Here is a 23717-nt window from a genome sequence, read left to right on the forward strand (position 1 = left end):
ATTACCCAGAAATTAGCAGGCACAAAACTGGAACTGCTGTTTTAAAAGCAAAATTATAATTTCTATCACAAAATTAATTTCCACATACTTACTTTGCATTCACACACAGTACAAGGGTCCCTTTTCCAGGTTTCATTGCTGGAATATGATTTACCCTCTTCATCAGTGCAATCAGAATTACTGAGGCGTGATTCAAGTTTTTTTATCTGAAAACATTAAAAAAAGTTAGCAACTGAATCAAAAAAGGTTTTTGTTTGTGTAAAGTATTCTGGTTTTCCTTTTATAATACAGGTTATATAATCCTTGTTATAGTTGTCTTGGTTCTTCTTCTCACTACTTAGTTTTTATAATGCTAAAAGACTAGAAACAGGTAATACATTTGGAGATAGTCTTTCAAAAGAAAGCTAACAGAAAATACATCTTTCCTACCATTGAAATACTCATCTAGAGCATACAAAGAGAAAAAAACCTTCAAGTTTCATATACAGAAAGACAAATTTAAACTGTCAAAAATGTTTTGGAAAGGAAGTGAATTTTTAATGTTTTTAAAAAACACCTTAATTTAAAAGGTTTACTTGAATTTTTGACTAACTACTGTATGGTGTACATTTTTAAAATGGGATTCCACTATGGCTGAATAGAGTTTACCTGCAAACATTGTAAAGTCTTCTCTAAGTGATCTAGATCATAAATCTGTTTACACCTGTATTCTGACTCATTACTTTTTAGAAATCTGCATTTTAATCATTGCTTTACACAAATTATATACATTTCAAATGGTAAAAAAAGATTTTTTAACACTACAAACAATTTTTTAGAAGATTAATTCTGTGTTTAGCATACCATGGTTACACAAGGCTTCAGGTTCAAAAGTCAAGAGGGTCCAGCTGTAGAATATTTCAGTATGATTTCATAAGAACACAGAAATAAAGAATAACACACAATTTTCTATGTTGGTTTTTGTTTGAGATACTATGTGGTGGGTATTATCTGCAGGGGATGTCTAAATATCAAAAAATGTAAGACAGATACATAATAGATACAATGTTAGGAAAACATTATTAATTAAATCTACAATCAGACATTATAGACTACAATAAGTTCATTATAGCATCTTACCTGATTTCTGAGGCTTGAAATAGTTTTTTGCATTTCCAAAACAAATTCTTTGAAGTCATTCACTGCAGGTAGATTTCTATTTTCATTAGATGTGGATGTTGCATTACGAAAATATTTACTCTGTTTCACAGAACTGCAACAAACGAATGCCAAGTCAGGATATTCATCTAACTCATTTTTATTTAGCTAGATATTTAGGACACTTAACAAAAAATGTAAAAGAAGAGCAACCAACAAATGTAGGAATATGAACCACAACAGTACACAAGGCCAACTGGTGCTGAAGACAGACTCAGGACAGGTGAGCTCCAGATTACTGTCAATATCACTAGCAACAGGGAATTTCTTATACTTAGAAAAAATATGTATGTCATGCAGGGATAGACACAAAGTTGTCACCAGTGACACTATACAGCATCACTTTAAATTCATCCCTGAGCCTCCAATACGAAAGCAGACTAAAGTGAAAGAGTCTTAAGAAGTGTTCCCTCCAATATGAAATTCACATTTCACATTCTGAATCGTAGATTCTTCCTCTACAGGCTTGTTGGAAAAACATGTATTTTAAGAAATATGACTTTAAAAAGGAGAAAGGTGGGTTTCATAAGTAAATGAGAAGTACTTTTAGATATGAACATATTTTAAAGTAATATAGTACACAAAATCTAAAGTCTTTCGTCTGTAGTATTTTCCAGCTGATATCTCATAACAGATATATAACACTAAATTTTGTTAATCAATTCAATCTGTTGATGAGAAAGAGTAACAAAAGGAACTGTCTGTAACTAACAATATATTATCTGGTACCACTTGAAAAAACAGACATTCAAAAGCATGGATTTTTAAGTCATTTATTATATTAAGATCTTTGCATCAGTTTAGTTTTTTGCAGATTCTTGAATCCATTAATAATTACAGGCATTGCTATTTTGTTAACATGTTATCTCCAATGCTAAGGGATACCCAAAGAATGAACTGGCAAAGAAATTCTCATATATTAGGGCTCAGGATTTGTAATCTTTCTGCATAAATTAAAACAGCACTTCCTGGCAGGTGTTCAAGCTACTTAGTTTCCCATAGTTTTTAATCTAAATTAGAGAAAAGGAACTCTAAACAACATAACATGCCAAAGTTCAAGTAAACCAGCTGCTATTGTATAACAAAATATTTAATCTTCCCCACCTGTTCAAGTTATTGAAAATGAGAAGCTAAAAAAAGGAGGAAAAAACCCTTCTCACCACAAATGCAATTTAAGTATAATACTGAGCATGAGAACTCATGGGAATGTTCAATGACTGAGGTTGCTTTAGCTTTATTTATGCTACAAATGAAGTATTGTGAATCTACTATTTTGTATTCCTAATTAGTAATTGGACTGTAAGCTGGTACTTAGATGTAAGTGTTTATTTTTTTCTTGCTTTCATTTTGATTTCATTTAACCCCTATTACAATTTTAGAATTTTGGGACTAGGCATTCTTAAAAAGAGAATTGTGTTTTGTATATTTTTTTTTACCAGTTCACTTGCAAAGATGGACAAAAACCCTTCTTTAAGGATTGCTCCAAAGGAACCTGTCTTTTCGTATTATCTATAAGCCAGCTTATCTATAGCTGCTGTCTTCTCTTGTCTAAAATCCTAAACAATTAAAGGGTCCTTTATTTTGGGACAGATTCCTCTCAGTTAAGTGGTGTTCCTTCAAGTACTAAAACACCTCCAAAGTATTTGAAATTGCTGAAATTCATTTACCTCTTTATGCATCTGTCTAGATGCTTTTCTTGCCAGAGTGGGTAGACTCGTCTTGACCATTGTCATCACTCAAATAGAAAGTTTTATTTGTTAAAAGAATGCATGCTGAATAGAAAGAGCTCTAATTCAGGTGTCTTAAATTTGTTCATCATGATGGATCTTCACAAGAAATGGTCTGAGCAGAACTTGTTTCATGTCACTGATTCATACTTAAGTTTTCATTCCCACAAAAGGGCAGGGACCCTGTGCAGCTGATAACTTGTCACTGAAACTGTGATTTACTTCCTTGCTATATTTTGAGGATTAGGGAGTTATAAACAATATTATTAGCACTGCTGTTCTCCATTCCTGCTTGAAGTATTTTGGTACCAGAAGCAATCTTACCATTATCACAATTTTTTATGAAACTGAAATCAACACTTGGTATCCTATTTCTGCAGGATAATCTAGAAGCTGCAAATAGGAAATGAAATAATTTAGATTAATTTCATTACTGCAGTCACTGTAGGAATGTGGCATTTCAAATCCTCAAATCACACTTCATCAGTGATTTTTTTGCATGAAAACTGCAGGAAGAACAAAAATACTATACTTATACTAGTCACAAAGAGTTTACACAAATTTGAGCTTGAAAAAAAAAGGTGGTTTATTGTTAGTAGATATGCAGAAGTGTCAGAATAAAATACATCAATCATAAGCTTGAGAAAGCAGGATCTAGAAAAAAAGTGGCATGTGCTCCCAAAGAAATTGTTCCATTTCATTTCATTTTGAAAACAAATGTTTTTTTAAAATTCTATAAAAAAAAAAAAGTCTCACCTTACTGATTTGGATATTTTCATTTTCTTCAGGGGCTTATCCTCCTGAAAGCTGTAGTCAAGAGAACGTCTTCCCCGAAAGTGATACGAAAATGCATTAAACTGTCCTCTGGTTCTACAGTCTGAAAACAGATAAGAAATTACACATAAACTACAGCATATTTCAGCAGGTACAATATTTATATGGTTTTGCAGTGTTTTCTGAATTGGTAAAGGCAAGTCATACATTGAGTCTGATCCCCCTGGAACTGGTTGATGGCAGATGAATGAATATATCTCAGTGATAGAATATTTAAGCTAGTTAGATGCAGAGAATGTGTTTACCCACAGACCAGCTTTTTAATGTGAAAAAAAAAGATATAAATACAGTTTTAACAAATCCATATAGTGCTACTTTATTATTTCACTTCTGAAATTTTCACTCTCTTGGTTTTTAATTATTTTCTGGGCAAACAGGGCAATTACATATGAAGATAAACCAATGACAGAAACAATGACAGAAAAACCACTCTGTGGGTACCTCAGATATCCCAGCCATTATTATTTGTTATTTTTGCCATCTGAAAGAGAATTTTCAATTTAATTCCAAATTTGTAGACATGCTTTATAGGTTGACAAGTCTTATTTCCAATTCTGAGGAATCTGAATGTATCACCAGAACCTAAGACTCCTTCCACCACAGAGCAAAAATCTCAAGTCTGGAAATGAGCTATAACATAAATCTTCTCCTAAGATCCAAAGAGGATGTCTTGGCAGGATGAAGTATATCTTTCTTCCAGTTCACTTTATTTAGCCTTTCAAACACAGTGAGTATTTGGAAAGAGTCCCATTTAAGAAAGAAAAGGAAAACAAAACTGCAACAGCACTTGATAGAGGAGACAATGAGAAAACAGAAGTTTTCTCATTTCTGTTCACAGAAGCTTTAAAGCTAAAAGTTATAATGGGCCAAGCTGAAGCAGGAACAAACTATATGATCAACTGCTAGAAGCAGAGTCTGCTAAAACCAAAGGGAAAGCCTAAATACAGAATGCCTTAGACATTTCTCAGCTAAGTCTGGTATTAGTAGAATGAGCCATGAAAGCAACTGAACATGGCAAAGAGTCATTTTCCATAATGTTTCTCTTAATTTGCATCAAAACAAATTAAATCAGAAACTCGGTAACATTTATAAAGTATTTTTCTGGAATTTAGATTGAATACCTATCGTATTAACACAAATTACTGCAAAGTTTAAAGTCTATAAACACTGCTGAAATGAGCAACTAGAGAAACAAATGGAAAGTTGCTCTGATTACACAAAATTAGGTATCTTGGACTACTTTTAATTGTGTTGAACTTTTATGTATATTAAAATATTATAATTTCTCTGTTAGGAAAAATTTAAGTTTGTCTTAATGTCTTCATATCATTTAAGACATGAAAAAAGAAGATAACTGTCAAAAAAAAAAAAATCAGATCACAAACAATATCTACAGATCATTCTTGAACACAGGTTATCCACAATTCCCCTTCCCTGTGCTTTCCTTGTGGTTTGTCCCATTCTTTAATAAACGCTTTACTTTCCTCCTATAATAACAGCACCCACCAAAGAACTACATGCTATTTGCTGCCAACATATTGTTCATTCTTCTTGTGTGTTCTGCTGTTTCCCACATAACCTCCTTGCTGTCCACTCAGAAAGTAAACTTGTTCAGATGGGAACAGACTGATGTGTCTGTAAGAAGCTCGGCATGAAGGCATTTTTGAACACCCTTAGACACTTCTATATTTAGTATGGTGAGAAAAAGGATCATACTGAAGAAAGAACTAATTTTGGTCTGAGTAATTTTTTTCTCAAAGCAATGTGCTGCTTAAAGTTTTCCTGAGTATCACAAAATCTCTGGTTTCTCTTGGAAGCAATATGTGAAAAGTTTCTGCTATCCTCCTTTGTTTAGCAACTGCTATAGTCATCTTGCATAATACAGATTTTTTGGGGTTTTTTTTGGTATAAGAACACAATGGCCCATTGTTTTTTTCATTCCTAGGTTGTTTCTTAGAAACAAAGGTCTGAAATCTTGGGAAGGTTTTATCACCTTAGACTGGTAAATATGAGAACCATATGTTCAGTGACAGCTTTAAGTACACAGATCTGACTTTCCAAGTTTTTTAAAACTCAAATATGTCGACTTGCCAAATTACCGGCTCTTGTTGGTAATTTGTTGTTGTTTTCTCTTTCAGGTACAACAGGGAGGAATGTCACTGCTGAGAGGCGCAGCACAAAATGCATCAGCTTTCAGAAAGCCTAAATCAAGAAATTTCTTCTCACTGCTTTTTTTTTTTAACTTTTTTTCTTAATGACAAATAGCAGTAGCAGCTTAACTAATATTTTTCCCAGTTTAACTAATATGTCGCCAGATTAGCTATACCCATTCCATTTAATTGTCTGCAGAAAAAGTGAGTGTTTAAAAGCTACCAGGAATTATTTTTCTCTGTGGACAGTTTTTTCTTCCAGAAGTTAGCTGCTGTTACACTGCAAGTGTCAAGCTGATCCATTTCCAGAATCACAAATAATAACAGAATAATTTATGCTGGAAAAGACCCCTGATATCTTCAGATCCAACCTTTGACCAAACACCACCTTGTCAACTAGACCATGGCACTAAATACCATATCCAGTCATTTGAACATTTCCAGGGATGATGACCCTCCCACCACATCCCTGGGCAGCCTGTTGCAATGTATAACAACCGTTTCCTTAAAGAAATTGGCATTTCTATTTGTTTTTGTTATTGCCTAAATGGGCAACAAGCATTCACATCGCACAGCATATCTTCATTTCTTCTGTTGAATAAGACTTTTTAACAAAAGATAAATTAAACACCACCAAAAATGTAACGTGGTGGTCTGAAATCCAACACTAATCTGCTCAGATCAGAACAGATGTATTTTGTAAAAAGATTAGTTAAACATCTGAAAAGGAAAATGTATAGAAGGTAGAAAATGAAATAACAACTCAGATTGTCATCTTCCAGCTGATATACTGGGGAATTTTAAGAATAAAGATATTTCCTGTAGTTTATCTCAAAACTCACACACTGAGCTTTGAGATCAGTCTACTACGAGAACTAGAAGGTTCAGATGTTGTTGGGAAAGCAAATGTCCAGTTTGTTAATATATAGCTAATGATAGACTAAAGACATTTGAAAACATATCATGCTTACATGATCTAAATAGGTCTTGGATGGTCTTCAGGGAGATAAAGGAGAAACATTAGGTTCTTGACACCAAACCAAAGCAAATCCAACCTCTCCAGTGGAAAAGTCAAATAGGACTAGTTAGGGGATTTTGGAGATTAAAAACATGCAGCTTTTGGAATACAAATCAGTAAGAAAAAGTAATTTCAGACAGACTGAAAATCCATGGAAATTTTTAAAATAAAGACCTAAGAACTGTCCTGCCCACTAGACAGGGAGATCAACAGTGTCTTAGAAAGGCAGCAACAGTCCACAGGAAAGAAGGAAATCCTCCAGCTACCTGGATTTGTAGAAATCACCGAGACACTTCACTGAGATGCTTTCCTACCCATGTTGATTTTAGAGTCAATGAACACTGACATAATTTGAGACTGCAGCCTGACTATCCTCCACACACATCTCTTTATTGCCAGCAGTGGAACTTTGATAGATCTGGCAACTCATTCAGGAGTTTGAATTGAAACACAATGATTGAAGCCTATTACTTCCCTGTTGCTCTTCGGAAGGGATGACAATCACTGGCATGAAACTCCTGGTAGCAAAGACAAAGCAATGTTATAACCTAAGTCTACTTCTTTTATGTTTATGAATGAATGTAGAATTGTATTTAATGTATCATAGATACCTGAGAAAGATGAAACATTTTTGGTTTAGATGAAATACAAATAAAAATACTGATTCTCTCAGTAAAATTTGTAATCATACAAAAACACTAGGCTATATTAGATACTTCCACTAAAAGATAAAAAGGATGATGTCCTTATAATTATAGACTGTGGAACTTAATTTCAGTAGCCTGGCATAGACTGAATTGTTACTAAGCTAACAGACATTAAATATAAATTTGAATGTAAAAATCAAAAATATATGACCTGACCAAAGCATACAAGTTCTGGGTAAAGACAAAACCTTTTCAGGCATAAATCACATCATTTTGGTATTTTGAGAGTTCTTGGTGAACAATATCCTTAGTCAAAAAAGAACTTCCAGTCTCACACAGAGATTTCTGTTAACATTTTAAATTGTTATTGCCACTATATTCCACAGAATTTAGTGCTTTGCCCAGTGCTGTTTAGTGTTCTCGTTGAAGATTAAAGGACATAATGAGAAGTGCATAGTAAGAGATTAATGTTGTCAGTAGAGAAGCAATAGCATAATTGACAGCATAATTGTTCCTCTGGTCTTAAAATACAAGAGTTCATAAATATAGGTCTAATCTACTGAAAGCATTCAGATTAAGAATGTGTCTTAATTCTTCTAATGAAATTCAGTGGGATTTAAACGTTTGATCATAATTTGTATAAGGCTGTATTTCTGACTTAAACAAAGAAAAAAACAATATCTGACAGAGGGATAGGCTATTCACTAACTGAGAAATAGTTAAGAAAAATCTTTCCAAATCAGTTTACACTTATAAGGATGACTCGCATCTTATCTGAATCACTTCCTCCAGGGTCATTGTCCATTGTCCTCCTGGGTCCATGTGAAACCACATGGGTTTTGACATAAAACAGAAGGTTAAAGAAATTTTTTACTTCAACTTACAAATCCCCCCCCCAAAAAAACAAAACGAAACCAAGAAGTGTGAAATTTTTAAAGATTCACATTTGAGTAATCATGAAAACATACGCTGATTACTTAAAAAAAAAAAATAAAATACACTTCTTGCACTAGAGAACCTGAAATAAAGCACTGAAAGTTTCTTGTTTGGAAAATCTGAAGCTCAAGCGCTCTTTGCACAAATAAAGAGCTAAAGAGCAGCAGCAAATCCAGCAGTTACTCATCATCTCTGACAAGACAAAGAAAGGTAGAAAGTGAAGGAAAACAGAAGAAAACTTGTGCACTTCAGTGGAACTCCTACTTTTTGCCACAATAAACTTGTAACTCTGTTGTATGATTTGCCAACTGAAATCTAAAGGTAATCTGTTTTTTTTCTTATTATAAAGAGTAATAATACTTTGCTTTGTAAGAAGTAAATGCTAGCCTTACTCAAAAAATCTACAAGGCAGATTTTTATAACTAAGAAATTTTTCTATTCTTCATATGGAAAAGTATTTTGACTTTTAACAAAACAGGAAGGACAACAAAACCAGATGTGCTTTTAAACAGGCTGAAACAGCTGAACACATGGGTCACTTATTAAACATACATAAAGTTCAATGAGCAATATTCTGTACTTGAAATTTAAACTTAGAATAATTTTAACTTTAAAATCATTAGAAGCATTTTAAATGTGGAGAAGGGTTTAATTATTTTTCTTTTATATAATGAACAATAATAAATTTAAAGAAACAAACCCCTTTAAGGTATTCAACTCAAAGTAAATGCTGTTCCTGAGTGTATGCAACACCTCAGAGGAGCAGTGGCTACAGAAGGAAATTTTTTACATCAGTTACTTAAACTGGATTCCCACAGAAAATGCCACAGTCATTCATCCATGCAAGAAAGCAGTTCAAGCCATGAATACTTCACTTTCTCTTCATTAACCCCTGCAAGGCTTCAGGAGTTCAGAAAAAGGGGATAAAAATAGGAAATTTTTTACAAAACACTACTTATTTACCCTTTCTTTTGCTTGACAGTTGTCTAACTGTGCTGCATCCAGTGGTGCTCTTTGGTAGCAACTTTCTTGGAAGAAAATGCAAACTGGGTTGTTGAACACAAGAATACTCTGAAGACTTTCCAAAGATATCATCTTTCTGAAGGGCTCAGTGATAACATAACATTTAGAGAATCAACACATAATTTCTCAGAACAGCTTTACCTTTTTTAGAAATCAATATAAAAAAATTGAAATCAATATAAAAAAATGTATTTGGGAAACTGTCTGTCAAGCTTCATGAACCATGGCAAAGTGAACTTCTCCTGAATTGGAAGAATGTGCTTTATTTATGGTAAAGCATTTAAAGTTGATAATTGATTTCTCCCAGTGTTTCTGGCGTATGTCAGGGAATTTCTGAAGAGATTCTGGAAGACTTTGTATTAAAATTACAATGTGTCAATCATGCCTAGCTTTTTAGAAACTACTATCATTAATTCGGGGATGGCAAACCAGGTAAACATTGTTTAAAAAATCACAAGTAACCTACCAATAAAAAAAAAGCTGTGAAAATTAGAGTAAGGCCTGTAAGATATTGTATATGGGGAATACTGTACAAGATCTTATTGAAACTTAAAGTATTTATTTCTGTTAGTCTCACACTGAAAACTGACATTTTGAACGGTCATCAAGGAAGAATTTTCTTAGAGTGATTATTTTTAAAGACTTGTTTACTGGATAAGACAATACAGTAATCAGTTTAAAAGCTAAGTTATGCAGTAACTTTGAACAGTAAATCTCTATCTACCTTTTTAATTGTTAATGATATCTGAGTTTGTTCTCATGGTACAGTCACATGACTATAAATGCTTCCTCAGTACTTACTGCATCTGTAGCAGACTGAAGAGACATCCTCTATCAGTTTAACTTTTACCTTCTGCATTAAATTCTGAACTGTATCACAAAAGAACTTTGTCATTGTGGACAATTATATCTTACCAAAAGAGTTAAATAGACAAGACACTAGTGGGTGACTTCTTTCAAAAATAAAATCCACCAGCTCTTTATATGTGCATTTCTTTCAACAGAATATTGAACATCCTACTCAGCAGTAGTAAACTCAAGAGAATTTGATTAAAAAAGATGAAGAACGCAGATCTGGATACCTTTCATCAGCAAATCTACAAGGTATTGGTATTGAAATAATTAGGGAAATGATCAGATTCTAATAATATTAACCAATACTACCCTTATCCTCTGAAATAAGAGCAAGGCTTTTCATACTAGGAATTTGTTTGACAGCAATTTCTCAATAGTCAGAGTTCAAGACCAAAGTTCCCATAATTTCTGAATATACTTTCACAGCCTGGGCATGTCATTTGAATTTTGTCCAAAGAAAATGATAACAACATTGTCAAGGAGATCTCAAGAAAGAGAGGTCATTGTCCTCAGAAGCATTTTGTTGTTGATGCTACTGAATATCATTCTGCATGATCCGGAAGATTCTCCTGGGAATGGATTCTAACTAAGTAACAGTTGCAGAGAATTCTGATGTGACGATGGCTGAAGAGAGGCCACGCAGAAAATCTGTGAGACAGAAGCCAACATACAGGCCACCAAGCAGTGTCCTGTGTTCCATGCAGCTAAACAAATCCTATTTCAGGAGAAAAAAAGCTTATTTTTCAGGAAAAAAAAAAATTACCCCACACTCCTAACTTTTGAAGGAGATGGCAATGAACAAGAATATTTAGCCGCAAAAGAAAGAAAACAAGTAAATAATTATCTACACCTTGCAAAGCTCAAATCTATGCTATTTTTATGAGGTGTTTATTTAATATAGAATATGGAATGAATTCCCACTTAACAGGGGCTATGCTTCAGATTAAAATTTGTAATATCTTAACAAAACCCTAAAAATAGTAAAATATCTTCTTAAAATAAAGTAGACACTTAACAAACTGCACACACCCCACTGCCCCCAAATCCACCTCTATACAGACCTTCACAGCAATCTTGCCACATCCTGAGGTCCAGTTTAGGAATATCTTCACAGCTACTATATCCATGTGGGAATTCAGCCACCTTAAAGACATCATGCTGTACCCTGGTTATGTTGTCACCATTGTCACACAAAACTCTGGCAAGAGATGTTTGCTTGATCTGAGTGAGCTGAGCAGGCGTGAACACACCCGGGTTTTCATACCATAACCTGTAATCTCACAGAAAAGACAAGTCTGCTAGTGAAAAGAAACAAGTGGCAGTTTTTCAAAGATATTTCAATACTGTGTTCAGAATGAAATTAATTATCTCATAAATCCTGTTCACAACTCAACATTCTATCAAGTGACTGATCCAAATGCAAAAATGTTAGTTCCTAGTGTCACTTAAGCACTAGCTGGTGTCATGCTGACACTCTGAAAGGCATGAAATCTTCAAGAAATTATTTGATTTCTCTTCTAGTCTCATTTTGATGTCTTGAGTATCTCCGGACATCTAAAATGGCACCAGACTACCAAGTTAAGGGTTCTTTTAAGTAAGAAACTTAAATGACCATAATTTCTTTCTTTAAGCAACTTTCTTATGGTCATGAAAACCTTTTGATGGAATTGCTGAGATTAGAAGAATGGTTAATCTATTTCTAGTTTACTATCACAGTAAGTAAGATGATTTAATTTACTAACAATTTTTCTTCTTTTAAACTATTTTCATGACTATACTGATTCGGGAACTTTCTCATACATGCTCAGTTAATTCACTATATTCAAGAAGAAAACTCTATGGTTTCAAATAGTTTGTTTTTCATACTTAAAGAGCTAAAAGCCTGTTATCAATAGCAAATATAAATAATACATTACAATAAAAGGCAAGTTTTACATGGAAAAGAAAATTTCTTAAGTTACTATGCAGGATTTGAAAACATTTTACACCATTCTAACACATAGGAACTGCTCACTGGGACATTTTTATTTGGTCTCCCAAAGCTGTATCAATATTGATACTCTTCCCCCCACCTATTTTAAACAGAAACCAAAACCAAAACCAACCAAAAAAACAAACAAACAAAAAAAAAGGCAGCTCTTTAAACTTTATGAAAAATCAAAACCAGTAGTAAACTTAGAAGAATGGTCAAGAAATTTCATTTTAACTATTTAGTGTATAATTTTCATAAAGTATTGAACAGTGGCCAATGAATTTCCAAGTACTATAATCAGATTCTCAAATTTCCATCTTCACATAAAGTTAGGCTCCCTTCAAATATCTCTCTTTTTTCATGCATAGACACATCTGCTTTGCATGGTGTTACCAGCTTTGATCCTCTGCCCATTGAAAAGACTTTTCAAAGAAGTAAGAGTTGCTTTCATTATGTCTAATAATATTTTACTATTTGCTGACATGTTGCTTCCAAATATTTGTATTCCTGGGATAGCAGAATCCCCTTTCCTAAATATTCAGTGTGCTCCTATTGTTTCTAAATGTTGTATCAGAAAACAAAACAAAACAGAAAAAGGTGCTTTTGCTGAAAAAATGGAAAAATATATAAACAAAAAGAAGTATAGATATCCTGTTGTGACACAAATAGGTAATTATCACCAGTAACTTGGAGCTCATATTGCATATATTTCTTCCCCTTTTACTCTCTCTACTTCAGGCATGAGAGTTCTGTGCTTCATTTTTGTGTTTTTATTTTTAAACATATTTTATGTAAAAAAAGTTTAGTAGTTCTTTTAAAACAGCATAGAAAAAGGATTGGGTTATTGATTACAAAAAAAGCCTTTATAATATTCTAAGTAGCAATTTAATAACTTAATGCAAGAAAATAACATTAAATAAAGAGAATCAAATCTAATTTCCTAATTCTTCCTCTGTTTTCCTTTCATTAGGATTGAATTAATCAGCCTAAGTCTATGTACTCTCATGCCATGAAAAGAACAGGATTCTAGGTCATAAATTATGTTAAAATAAGGGAAATGTTGATTTTCAGATGCTGAACAAGTGTGCTGAAAATGTGCAAAGGAGATCTGGTTGCTGTGACAAGAGAAATGACTACTCTCTTATTTCAGGTATTCTAAAAACTGAAAATGAGAATTTTTTCAAAATTAAATATATTTATATTTATAATTATTTAATTTATATTCATATTTGCACATATTTAGAGTATTTTACTTTAAATTATTCTAATTATAAATATAATTATATTATATAATTATAATTTAAAGTAATTTTAAAATAATTTAAAGTAATTTAAAAACAACTATCAAATTATGGTCTTTGAATTAACCTCTCTGTTTTTAATACTTTTTTGGTGCAGAGACTGCTTGTATTGTAGTATGCATAGGGGTTATATATACAGAGTGATACTGTTCCAACATATGCTTAAGTAACAACCACCATTTCTTTGCCAATAAAATAACTCAATAACAATGAGAGAAGCATCATTGTTTCAAAAAGGTAAGTGACTTGAATATTTGGCAAAAGGAAACTCAGCATATGTTGGCTGTTGTGTTTTGGGGTTCAATATGATATTCATCACAAAAAGTAACAGAATTAAAATCATGGCTTCTAACAATGTTTTAAACATGTATTCTTCTTCTTTCAGTAATATTTTACAACCATAAATGAACATAAAATGGAGTTGGTTTTGGAAACATCATGTTGCAATTGTTATTAAGCATCGTTAAGTTAAATTCATTTTGGTTTCCATGGTATTTTAATGTACCTGTCTCCATCCCGAATACGCCTGAACTGCGTGCTTAACAGACACATCAAAGTTGGCCCCAGTCGACTCCCTGGAACTAAGTCTTCCACCATTAGAGCAGGAAATAGGTCTATGTTCAGTGGGGAGCCATACAACCTATAAATTGAAAAATACAAATACTGAATAACAAATACTTTACATTTACAAAATAATCAGTACATGGTGAAGCTAAAATAACTCACAAATAACTCACAGGAAAAAATGTAGTGATAGCACTATATCTTTTGTGAACAAGTTGTGAGTGTATACACAAGAAATCCTCCAATGCAGGTTGCATACACCATGTGGGTCTGCATGTCTAGCCTGCAATTTTTTTTCTCCTAGCAGCTTCCTTCTGATTTCTTAGAATTGTTTCTTTTTTATAGAGTCTCTTTCTTGTGCCTCTGTACACCCGTTTTATATTTCTATAGCTGAGACTAATTCTCTGTCTTTAATTTTGAGCAAATAAGCTAGGGGGGCTGGTAGATGTAGACTTAATTTCAAACACCGAATCTGTTTGAAGAACTGATTACTGGTAGTGAAGGATGTCCACATGACAGTACAGTGGACAATACTGACATTTGTTTCACTGTACAGAATTAATGGAATTGAACATCTATATACTTCCATGAAGTTGTCATTTAATATGACCTTACACTGAAATAGCATTCATATTTAACAATATTTACAAAACTAGGCATTTCAAATTAATAATTTCATGAACACATGCAGTATATATTACTGTATATATACTGTATATATTCTTACTGTTCATAGAGATGTAGAAGTAGAGAAATTATCTGAATGTGGAAATTATTAACATCTATTTTCTGGTACTGATGGAAGTTTCTTAAAAATCCATTAAGTCTTTCTTAGCAAGTATCTTTTTCTAGATAAGACATTCAGATACGGTTTTTGCATGCACATTGAGATAATTGACTTTTTCTTCACCTCAGGCTCACCTGCTAAGTTTCTCCCTGATTTCAGGATTCTTAATTTCATTTTTCAGATCTTCAAAAGTCTGAGCTGAAGAAAGATTACAGTAAACTCTAAAATCATGGTAGGGAGGAATTCCATGATCTCTGCCTCTCTGAATATTCATAGCTGCCAGATCTAAAGCCACAGTACGTGCCATGGAGAAGAGTCTTTCTGTTAATTCTGTATTGAGTAATTGTGAGGGGACACGCATCTTACCAGCAACACCAAAAAATCCCCTTAGAAGTGGATCAATGCCTCCTTCATTTACAATCCGAAATGGAGAGAAGAATGCCTTGTGAAGAGGTAGGTGGCCTTGTGGAATAGGTTCAAAGTTTTCATCCAGTCGATACAGAAAAGGATTAATGAGTGTGTGACCAAACCTAAAAGCGGCAGTTGCAAACTCATTAGTTATGCCAGAATTAACACTGGGATCATAACCCTTATATTCGCCAAGCATCTTCATGCCTACCTCTCCAAAGATCTTAGGGAGCCAGTGGCTAAATGTTATGTGTTGCATTTCTGCACCAACAATTTTGCGTGTTTCATGATATATTGTGTCACCGTCCCAGTGAGGATTGAGTTTCAGTAGCTCTGTAGCAATTCTGTTGTGTTCTCTAAACCACAATGTGTGGATGCTGGTAAGACCCAACTGTTCATTAGAGCGCTGATCACCAGCTAAAAAGCAGGGTATTGGGCTTTCATTTTCATCTCTCATACATTCTGTTGGTGGGCCAGTGGCAAATGGAAGAAGGGGCTTGCCAGATCTCTGTACAATGCCCTGCCTCAGAAGACCCCTTTGACTTGCCAAGTCCCTGATTTCTAGTGCTTCATGGTCTGAACTGCCGTACACATTGGACGCATCAATGTATGAAGTCAGCTGGTTGATCTGTTCTCGTGGGTACACAGAATTCATCAGGAGAGATGTCATGCCGCTTCCACAAACTGGGCTGGAACGTACGAAAAACATGCAGCGTGCACCATTTCTAACTCTGGGATCGTTTGGTGGTATCATGATTGAAAAGCATGGAGGATCATTTGTACAAACAGAACTGCAGTGCTGACCATCTGAAAACCTGGCCTCACTTAGTGCAGCCACAGTGAGGTCAAGGTCATGGTCAAGAAACTGACCCCACTGCATGAGCATGTGAGTGTACTGGTCATCAGGAGTTACGGTTTCCGTCCCGATCAGAGTAGTTGAAACCAAGCGAGGCATTGGGAGTGCGTAGCCATTAGAGAGTCTTCTGGGTTCAATTCCCCGAGGCAAATTAAATCCGTTTTCATAGACTGACTTTAACAGACGTTCAAAAGCTGTCAGAGAAGCGCCCCACATGGGATGCTGAAGGTTGTTGCATGTTCCATCGTGTGTCCTGTACTTCTGGTGGAAGCACATATCGGAGCAGTTGTTCACTCGTCGATGAGCTGTACAGCCTGAGAGATTGGCTATCAGATTCAAGTACTGTGGGGATACAAGGTCATTATAGTGATAACCTGAAAGAGAAAACAGAGAAAGAAAACTATCAGAGAATTCATAGACTCACGGTCCCCCCACAGATCACAAATGTATTTGAATTTTGGGGTTTTTTTTCTTTATTTTTTACATTTCCCATCAGATTAAACATCCCTATTTTTAGATAAGGACAGCAATAATAATATATGTATATTTGAGCATTAGGTCATTTGAACAACTTCAGCACCATTAGGTCAGAAGGAAACATTCTAAAATGCCAATTCAAGTGCAACTTTTACAAAATTATCACAAAAGGAATTCATTTGGTCATTTAGAAAAGCAGAGATATTTTCAGAAATAAAAGCTTCATATTGAGACAAATACAACATTTTCCTCATGTTAGTAAAAGCATTTCAAATAATGTTAGTAACACTAAAATGGACTTCAAGACTTTAGCTTTTGAGACTTGTTCATTCACTGGACAATACTATTTTGTTTTGCTTCATTACAGTGAAAGTTTCAACAATGAAAAAATAAAATAACCACCAGCAATAAAGCCAAATGTGGAATGATCTCTAGGACAAATGTTGTGGAGTAACTCATATTCACATTACCCTGGATGAGTTTCTATACAAAAGTAGTGTTTGTGTAGCACTTGGCACAGATTTCTTCTGCAATCCACACCATTCACCTCTGGGACTAAAACATACTTATCATTTTCCTGTATTTTTTTCTCAGTTCATAGAAAAATAATACCTACAAAATATATACTGTAATTCACAGAATTATGTTATTAGAACCTCAAACTAAGGTTATGTACTGCGTGATCTCTGTTGTGATATGATGGCATGTGGAAGTACTGAAGACTGTAAGGCCTCCCAGCACAGTGTTGGCTGACTGGAAATAGTAGAAGAGTCAGCCTGTGCCTTGTCCTTGCTGCCTATTAGGAATCATTGTAAAAGCGATTTTTACTTAGTAACATTTGGATTTCATTTCAGGGGGAAAAATTCTGGCTACGTCTACATTATCAACTTGTGTAGATCAACAGAAATGTCTCAGTAAAGTGAAATTTTTGCTGCTGAGTAAGACATACCTACTGTATCCAAGAATAGGTTTCCTTCAGAAAATCTTTACTTTGTACTCCTGGACTGAATGTGGGCCTGGACCCAATTTTTCATTTAAGTTGAAAAGAGTTCACATTGTTCAAGACCCTATCACAAATCATACCAAAGCACAGTAAGTGGAGATAAATTCAAAAAGGAGCTACTGGTCCAAAACAAAAGGCATACTATGAGTGACTAATGGATATAGAGCGTGGATAAACAAGGTTCCAGGATCCAGGAGAAAGTCCAGGAGGTGGAGTGTTTGGCAGTGTAGATGTACGTTTAGCTAATTAGAAACCATCATACATCAACATGGATCTTGATCTGGAAAGCTTGCAGTCAGGAATAAAACCAAACAAGCAGTATAAAGGCAAAAGGAAAAAAGCAAATGAGTGAGTGTAGAGGGGTACTGTGCTCCCACAGGCTTCAGGCCATTCCCAGCATGATGGCAAACACTCAAAAATATGAACTGAATGCAGTTTTGCAAGAGGTCGGTATCGGTTGATTGCACACAGTTGGGAAATGTTACTTTTAGTCCTGAGCTCAGTCCCAGTGTGCCTGCAAAGACAATGGTCTTCATCTAAATGTGCTAGGCACAACTGGCTCTCTGCCAACTTCCACAATGCAGGGCAATTGCAAACAAACTACCTAAAGCCCAGCCTTGTCTTTGCCTTGAAAGGGACTGGGTTGCTCAAAGTTGCCCAGCTGGGACAGAAGCTGTGCTCAGCCAGGGAAGCTGTTTTGTCAGCCTCAGGCTATGAGTACTCCACAAGGTTTACAAGTCAAAGCAAAGATATCAGAGATTTAGTGCTTGCATTAGGCAAAGCTAACACACTCATGTAGACACACAGAAATTATTTTATGGAATATTCCATATGAGGAAAAATAAAAACAAATCACAGAGCAAAACCTGTAAGTGCCACTGGGTAATGCAGCAAAATACACACTTTGAGGCTATAATTGATAGCATATTAAAATATCCTGGCTACCAGGGCTACCTGGCTGCCAGTTTAATTCTAGAACTATGCCCAGAAAACTTATCTTCTTTATAATAACACTCCTGTTTAAATGATCATCATTCATTATGGAGTTCTTTGCTTATGATAATTATTCATTCAAATAAACATTTGTAGTTATCCTGATTGCCACCCCCACTGCTGGAATCAAGTTGTGAGCAAAACTCAACTGTGAACCTTTTGGGTGGAATGACCTTCAGTACTAATTTAAAATAAAAGGCTTGGGTTCTCTCTTTAGAAGTTCAAGTGGGATGTAATATTTCATGATGAATTAGATTTTGGCTTTCTGATGCCCGTTGCTAATCCTTAATTTCCTCTCCCATTGTAGGCACTAACTTTGCCTCTGCTCTCTGAATGGCTGGGCATTTCCAGTGCTTAGAAGCTGGCTAGCTCAATTCACATATTACCTTTTTTTTCAAAACAAGGAAAATGTTTCATAGAGTCATAGAAATATTGATTATAAGGGACCTCTTATCCAGACCAAGCTCTTGCTAGAAGTAGAGCTGTTTCCAGCACTAGATACCTGTGTAGCTGGTCCAGCAGGCTTGAAAACCTGCAAAGTCTGAGACTCCTCCACCTTTCTGGATTACTTGTTTCAGTGTTGCACTGGAATTCTGGTGAGAAACTTTCCTAACATCTAATCTGAACCTCCATTAATGGCCATTCCCCTTGTTACACAGTCTGGCACTGTGGAGGAGAATTTGGCTCCATAGTCTCTCCTTGGGATATTCAAAGGTTTTGCAACAACAACAACAACAACAACAACAACAACAACAACAACAAAAAACCCCCAAAAAAAAAAAAACCAAAAAAAAAAACCAAAAAAAAACCACTCTGACTGGGAAACTGTCACGTTTCTCAACTGTTCTCAGTGCTAAAGTGCTAAATAACACCTTTCATTTGGCTCTGTATTTCAAAATAAAATTAAATAAGGACAAAATTTACTATTAAAAATTGGAGTATTGGGCAATTTAAATGAAAACAGATTTATTTTACTATTCAAGTTTCCCTAAAAGCCAGGTTTCTTTGGATTCTGTAGGTCTAAAAAGCAAGATCTGGTTGCAAACAGGATTACCAGTATCACAAAGAGTTGCCTATTTTTGTTTTTATTCACTAGTATCCATAGGCTTTAATGCCGCTTTTTGGTGAACCTTAGGTGTTTCACTATTATGAATCCTAGTCAATCAGTTCTCACACATCACATTTTATATATTGCTAGTACCATATATTTATAGCATATATATTCAATATTCTTACATATGCATCTAATCAAAGAACCAAACCAAATGGGGTGGCTCTTATAATACATCAGCCTTCAAAGAATTTTGAGTATGTTTTTGTGGTAAACAATTCATCAAGAATTATCTACTGGGCTCTAATAATGAGTAACAAGCTGCTTTGATTAGCAAATGTGACAGTACACCACAAAGCTTGTTGTCTTTGGTGTTATAAATACTTGATAGTTCATGGTCAGTGTTAAAATTTTCAGAAGTTACAATAAATACTCTATTATAAACATCAAAAGAATATAATGAGTAAAAGTATTTCCTCTAGATTGTCAGTGTAGTTTTTGGCTATGTCTCAAGTCTCAAAAGCTCTCCTAAAACTCTATCATTATTTCCAAATGCTTCAATCCTATGTTTCAAGCCTATCCACCCATATATCTACACACATTAGCTGTACATACTCCAGCTGGACTTCATGAGTTTGACTGGAATCCAATACCTAAAAGGCAGAAATTAAACCTCACACTTTTTTTTGCTAGCTATAAAAAGCAACAAGAACTGTATTTCTCATTACATCATGTCAGTGTTAAACAAAGCAATTAGCTTAGTTTGACATTCATAAAGTAGCAAATAATTCTTTGAATACTATTGTGGTACATGCAGAAACCTTGGTTTGTAAAGTATACAAATCTTTCTTGTTATGTCATATTTTCTCCTTGCCAAGGCACACTGATATTAAATGGTTTTTCTTAAAGAAACAGGAACAAAACACTGCTTAATTTTACCACACAGGAGAAAAGTCTGTTCTGCTTTGAGACTATGAGACAATGATCCTAATAAATAAACACACAGAGAATTAACAAGCAGGATGCATTATGCACTTCCATTATACTAAGTTTGACCAGCAGAAGAATCAGAATCTGAACTTTTTCCTAATATGTCAGTGTGAGAAAAAACATTCCACTTGGAGAGCTCAGAGTTATATAGTGAGCAATGTGCAAACCAAGGATGGAATTTGGTAAAATTTTGCAAAGTCAAATACTTCACTGTTTTTAATGTAATGGTTCTACAGTTGGGACCAAACCTCAGAGAATTAATGTCTCCTGAAGTATAATGACTTAAAAAGGCAAATACATGGCAAAACAGAAGAAAAAGGAAAGAATACTGACTTGTTCCATTCAGGTCAACCATTAGACCATCTTGTACATGATCTTGAATAAGCTGTAAGGTCCTTTCAAATATTTCCCCAGCTCTTGCTTGCTCAACAGTGTATGGGTCCCTTGGGTATCGAAATAAGGCTAGCAAATCATTTGGAGAACGAGGACGACTGATAGATAATTTGGAAAAAAATAGTAAGTGTACATAGGAGTTACAAAACAACAACACTACATAAATCATATAAATGTTCAGCAACATGATTAGTACATACCTTGGTTACTCATCTCAAAATGGAAGGCAAACCAAGAAGAAAAAAATTCAATAAAATAATAAAAATTTAAATATTTAGTAGTAATTAAATATTTAGTAGCATTTTAATACACATAATCTCAGCAGAAGAGCTGCTGCAGTGAACAGAGATCTCAGCAAGAGTGTATGAACAATAAAAATCTTTAGATGTTAAACTGTTAGTATTCTCAGAAACAACCAGACACTAACAATATCTTTTAACTAACAAGATGGTTTCTTGTTTAATAAATCTCCCATTATTTCTAGTATATACGAAATTAATTCTGACTTCTTAATTAAAAAAAAAAAAGGAGATACCTGTCAAACAGATGTGTACGTGTTGAATTTATTGCTCTGTCAACAGTTGCAATTGCTTCCACAATTGATGTTTGTACAAAAGGATCTCCATTTCGGCTGACATTAGGAACTAGAGAAAAAGGAATTCACATGTTATTGCAAAAATGGCCACACACAAAAAGATACTTCCATAAAACAGAGTCTAGACACGACATCATTTCAGTTCTACAAAGTAAACCCTTGTTCTTTAAATCTTAATTCATCCAAATATAAAATTCTTAACCATTTTGGAATTCTATCAAGGCATATTAAAGTAGAATAAAATTAATTTAAAACAGAAGTTAACCTAAGTTTAAAAGTCATCTAGCTTATAACTCAAAACCAAGATAAAGATAAATACATAGAGTGTTTAGCTGTCCTTTAATTAGACCTACAATTTCAAATGCAGATGACCAAATCAAAAATTAATTATTATTATTATTAGGGTTTTTTTCTGGTGTATTATCAGATTTCAGGTGTTGGTACCAAGAGCCTGATCTATAACCACTGAAATCAATGCATATTTCCCCTTTGATTTCAGCTAGTTCTGAATTAGTATTGAATTCAATATAAGAACTTAAAGGGATTACAGGAATGTGCTGCAAGTGGTACATAATGAACATAATTTACATAATTGAATGAACATAAATTAACATTGTTCTTCTCCTGGTCTTAGTATAATAAGCAACACAGATTAATTGTAAAGGGCGGTAAATATTTTTTTAAATTTAGATCACTACTTTGTTTCCTACTTTACAATTATCTTTTTAATACTAGATTATAACTCACATGCTTAAATGCTATTTAATAACCATATACAACACTGGAAACTCAATAATGCATAGGCCTTTTTATACAGTGCTTTGTTGCAGCTGGATGTTTGTACAAACTATGTAGGACTAATAACCTTCCTTTCAGTCTAAACTAAGAACTACGAGATCCAGGGGCAACAGCTAACAATTTCCAGAGTGTGTTTAGATTGGAAAAGTCACACAGGAAGAAGGGTAAAGTAGGGAAAAAGTCCAAAGCAAATATACTGGTATAAAATCAGCAGATGTACAAAATCATCTGACATAAAAACGGTTGTTTATAAGCTTTTCATTACTTCTTGGTTTTCTTTTTTTTTTTTTTTCCCTTAGGCAACTTTTCATTATTCTTTCCTAAATGGCAGCTTAAATTGTCTCTACATGAGTTTCATAGTCTAGACCCACTTAATCAAACTCAACCATCTATACCATCAAATAAAACAGTCCCTGGAACTCTATAGCTGCAGATGAAGCCCCTTTCTGTGCCCTGAGGCCAGTCTCAGGCTTTTGACAATATATTCCCAGCATCCAAAATCAGCTGCCCCTTTCCACACTCCCTGAGGGCGGTAGACCCTGATCTGTCCTAATTACCAACTGCACTTGCTTGACAGCTTCATTTTCAATAGCAACCACACTGAAACACTATCAGATAAGCTGATTATTTTAGGAAGAAATGCCATTTGCAGGTTTAAATTTTACATTTTAGTTGTTTCAGCATGTTTGTGTGCCTTGAATGATGTGAACAGTGCAAAATTGCAGTCTGTAGAAATCCAGTGGCTGGTTACCCTCCTTAATGCTATCTACATTAGATGTAAACTTGGTGTTGCAGGGCTATCTTTCTGATTAATGGTATACGTTATACGTGGGCTGAATTATAAACCTTTGTTAGATGTTAACTATTCTGTACTTAATTTTTGTTTAGATTATTTATTGCTAGCAGTTCTTTTTTTAGACTGATTAATGTTAGAAGTTAAAGCTCCTTGTAAGAGTCTCCCACAATACTTTTTTTTTTTTTTTTTTTTTTTTAATTTGGGCAGGGTCGGGGAATGACTCTTACAAAACAATGGAAAAGAATGGCTAAAGGAAAACATCTTTAAAATATTATCCAACACAGCCAGCAAAACCTGTTCCCAGCTTCTATACACATGCCTTTATTTGGTCTCAGTCTTAGGAAAG

The 23717-nt window shown here is 34.4% G+C and overlaps 1 protein-coding gene across 1 annotated transcript in view; it reads right to left on the reverse strand.

Annotated features, from left to right (window-relative positions):
* Positions 1 to 23717, reverse strand: part of PXDN (peroxidasin) — an 84549-nt gene that overhangs the window by 3446 nt on the left and 57386 nt on the right. Inside the window, exons 15-22 of the mRNA XM_053938807.1 lie at positions 21718 to 21826; positions 21123 to 21280; positions 15146 to 16649; positions 14166 to 14300; positions 11449 to 11657; positions 3681 to 3801; positions 1120 to 1252; positions 93 to 206 (exon numbers count right to left, since the gene is read on the reverse strand). Coding sequence (XP_053794782.1) covers positions 93 to 206; positions 1120 to 1252; positions 3681 to 3801; positions 11449 to 11657; positions 14166 to 14300; positions 15146 to 16649; positions 21123 to 21280; positions 21718 to 21826 — 2483 coding nt within the window. The remainder of the gene's footprint in view (positions 1 to 92; positions 207 to 1119; positions 1253 to 3680; positions 3802 to 11448; positions 11658 to 14165; positions 14301 to 15145; positions 16650 to 21122; positions 21281 to 21717; positions 21827 to 23717) is intronic.

The sequence above is a fragment of the Vidua chalybeata genome, chromosome 3 (assembly GCF_026979565.1).
Source record: "Vidua chalybeata isolate OUT-0048 chromosome 3, bVidCha1 merged haplotype, whole genome shotgun sequence".
In the NCBI taxonomy this organism is placed as follows: domain Eukaryota; kingdom Metazoa; phylum Chordata; class Aves; order Passeriformes; family Viduidae; genus Vidua; species Vidua chalybeata.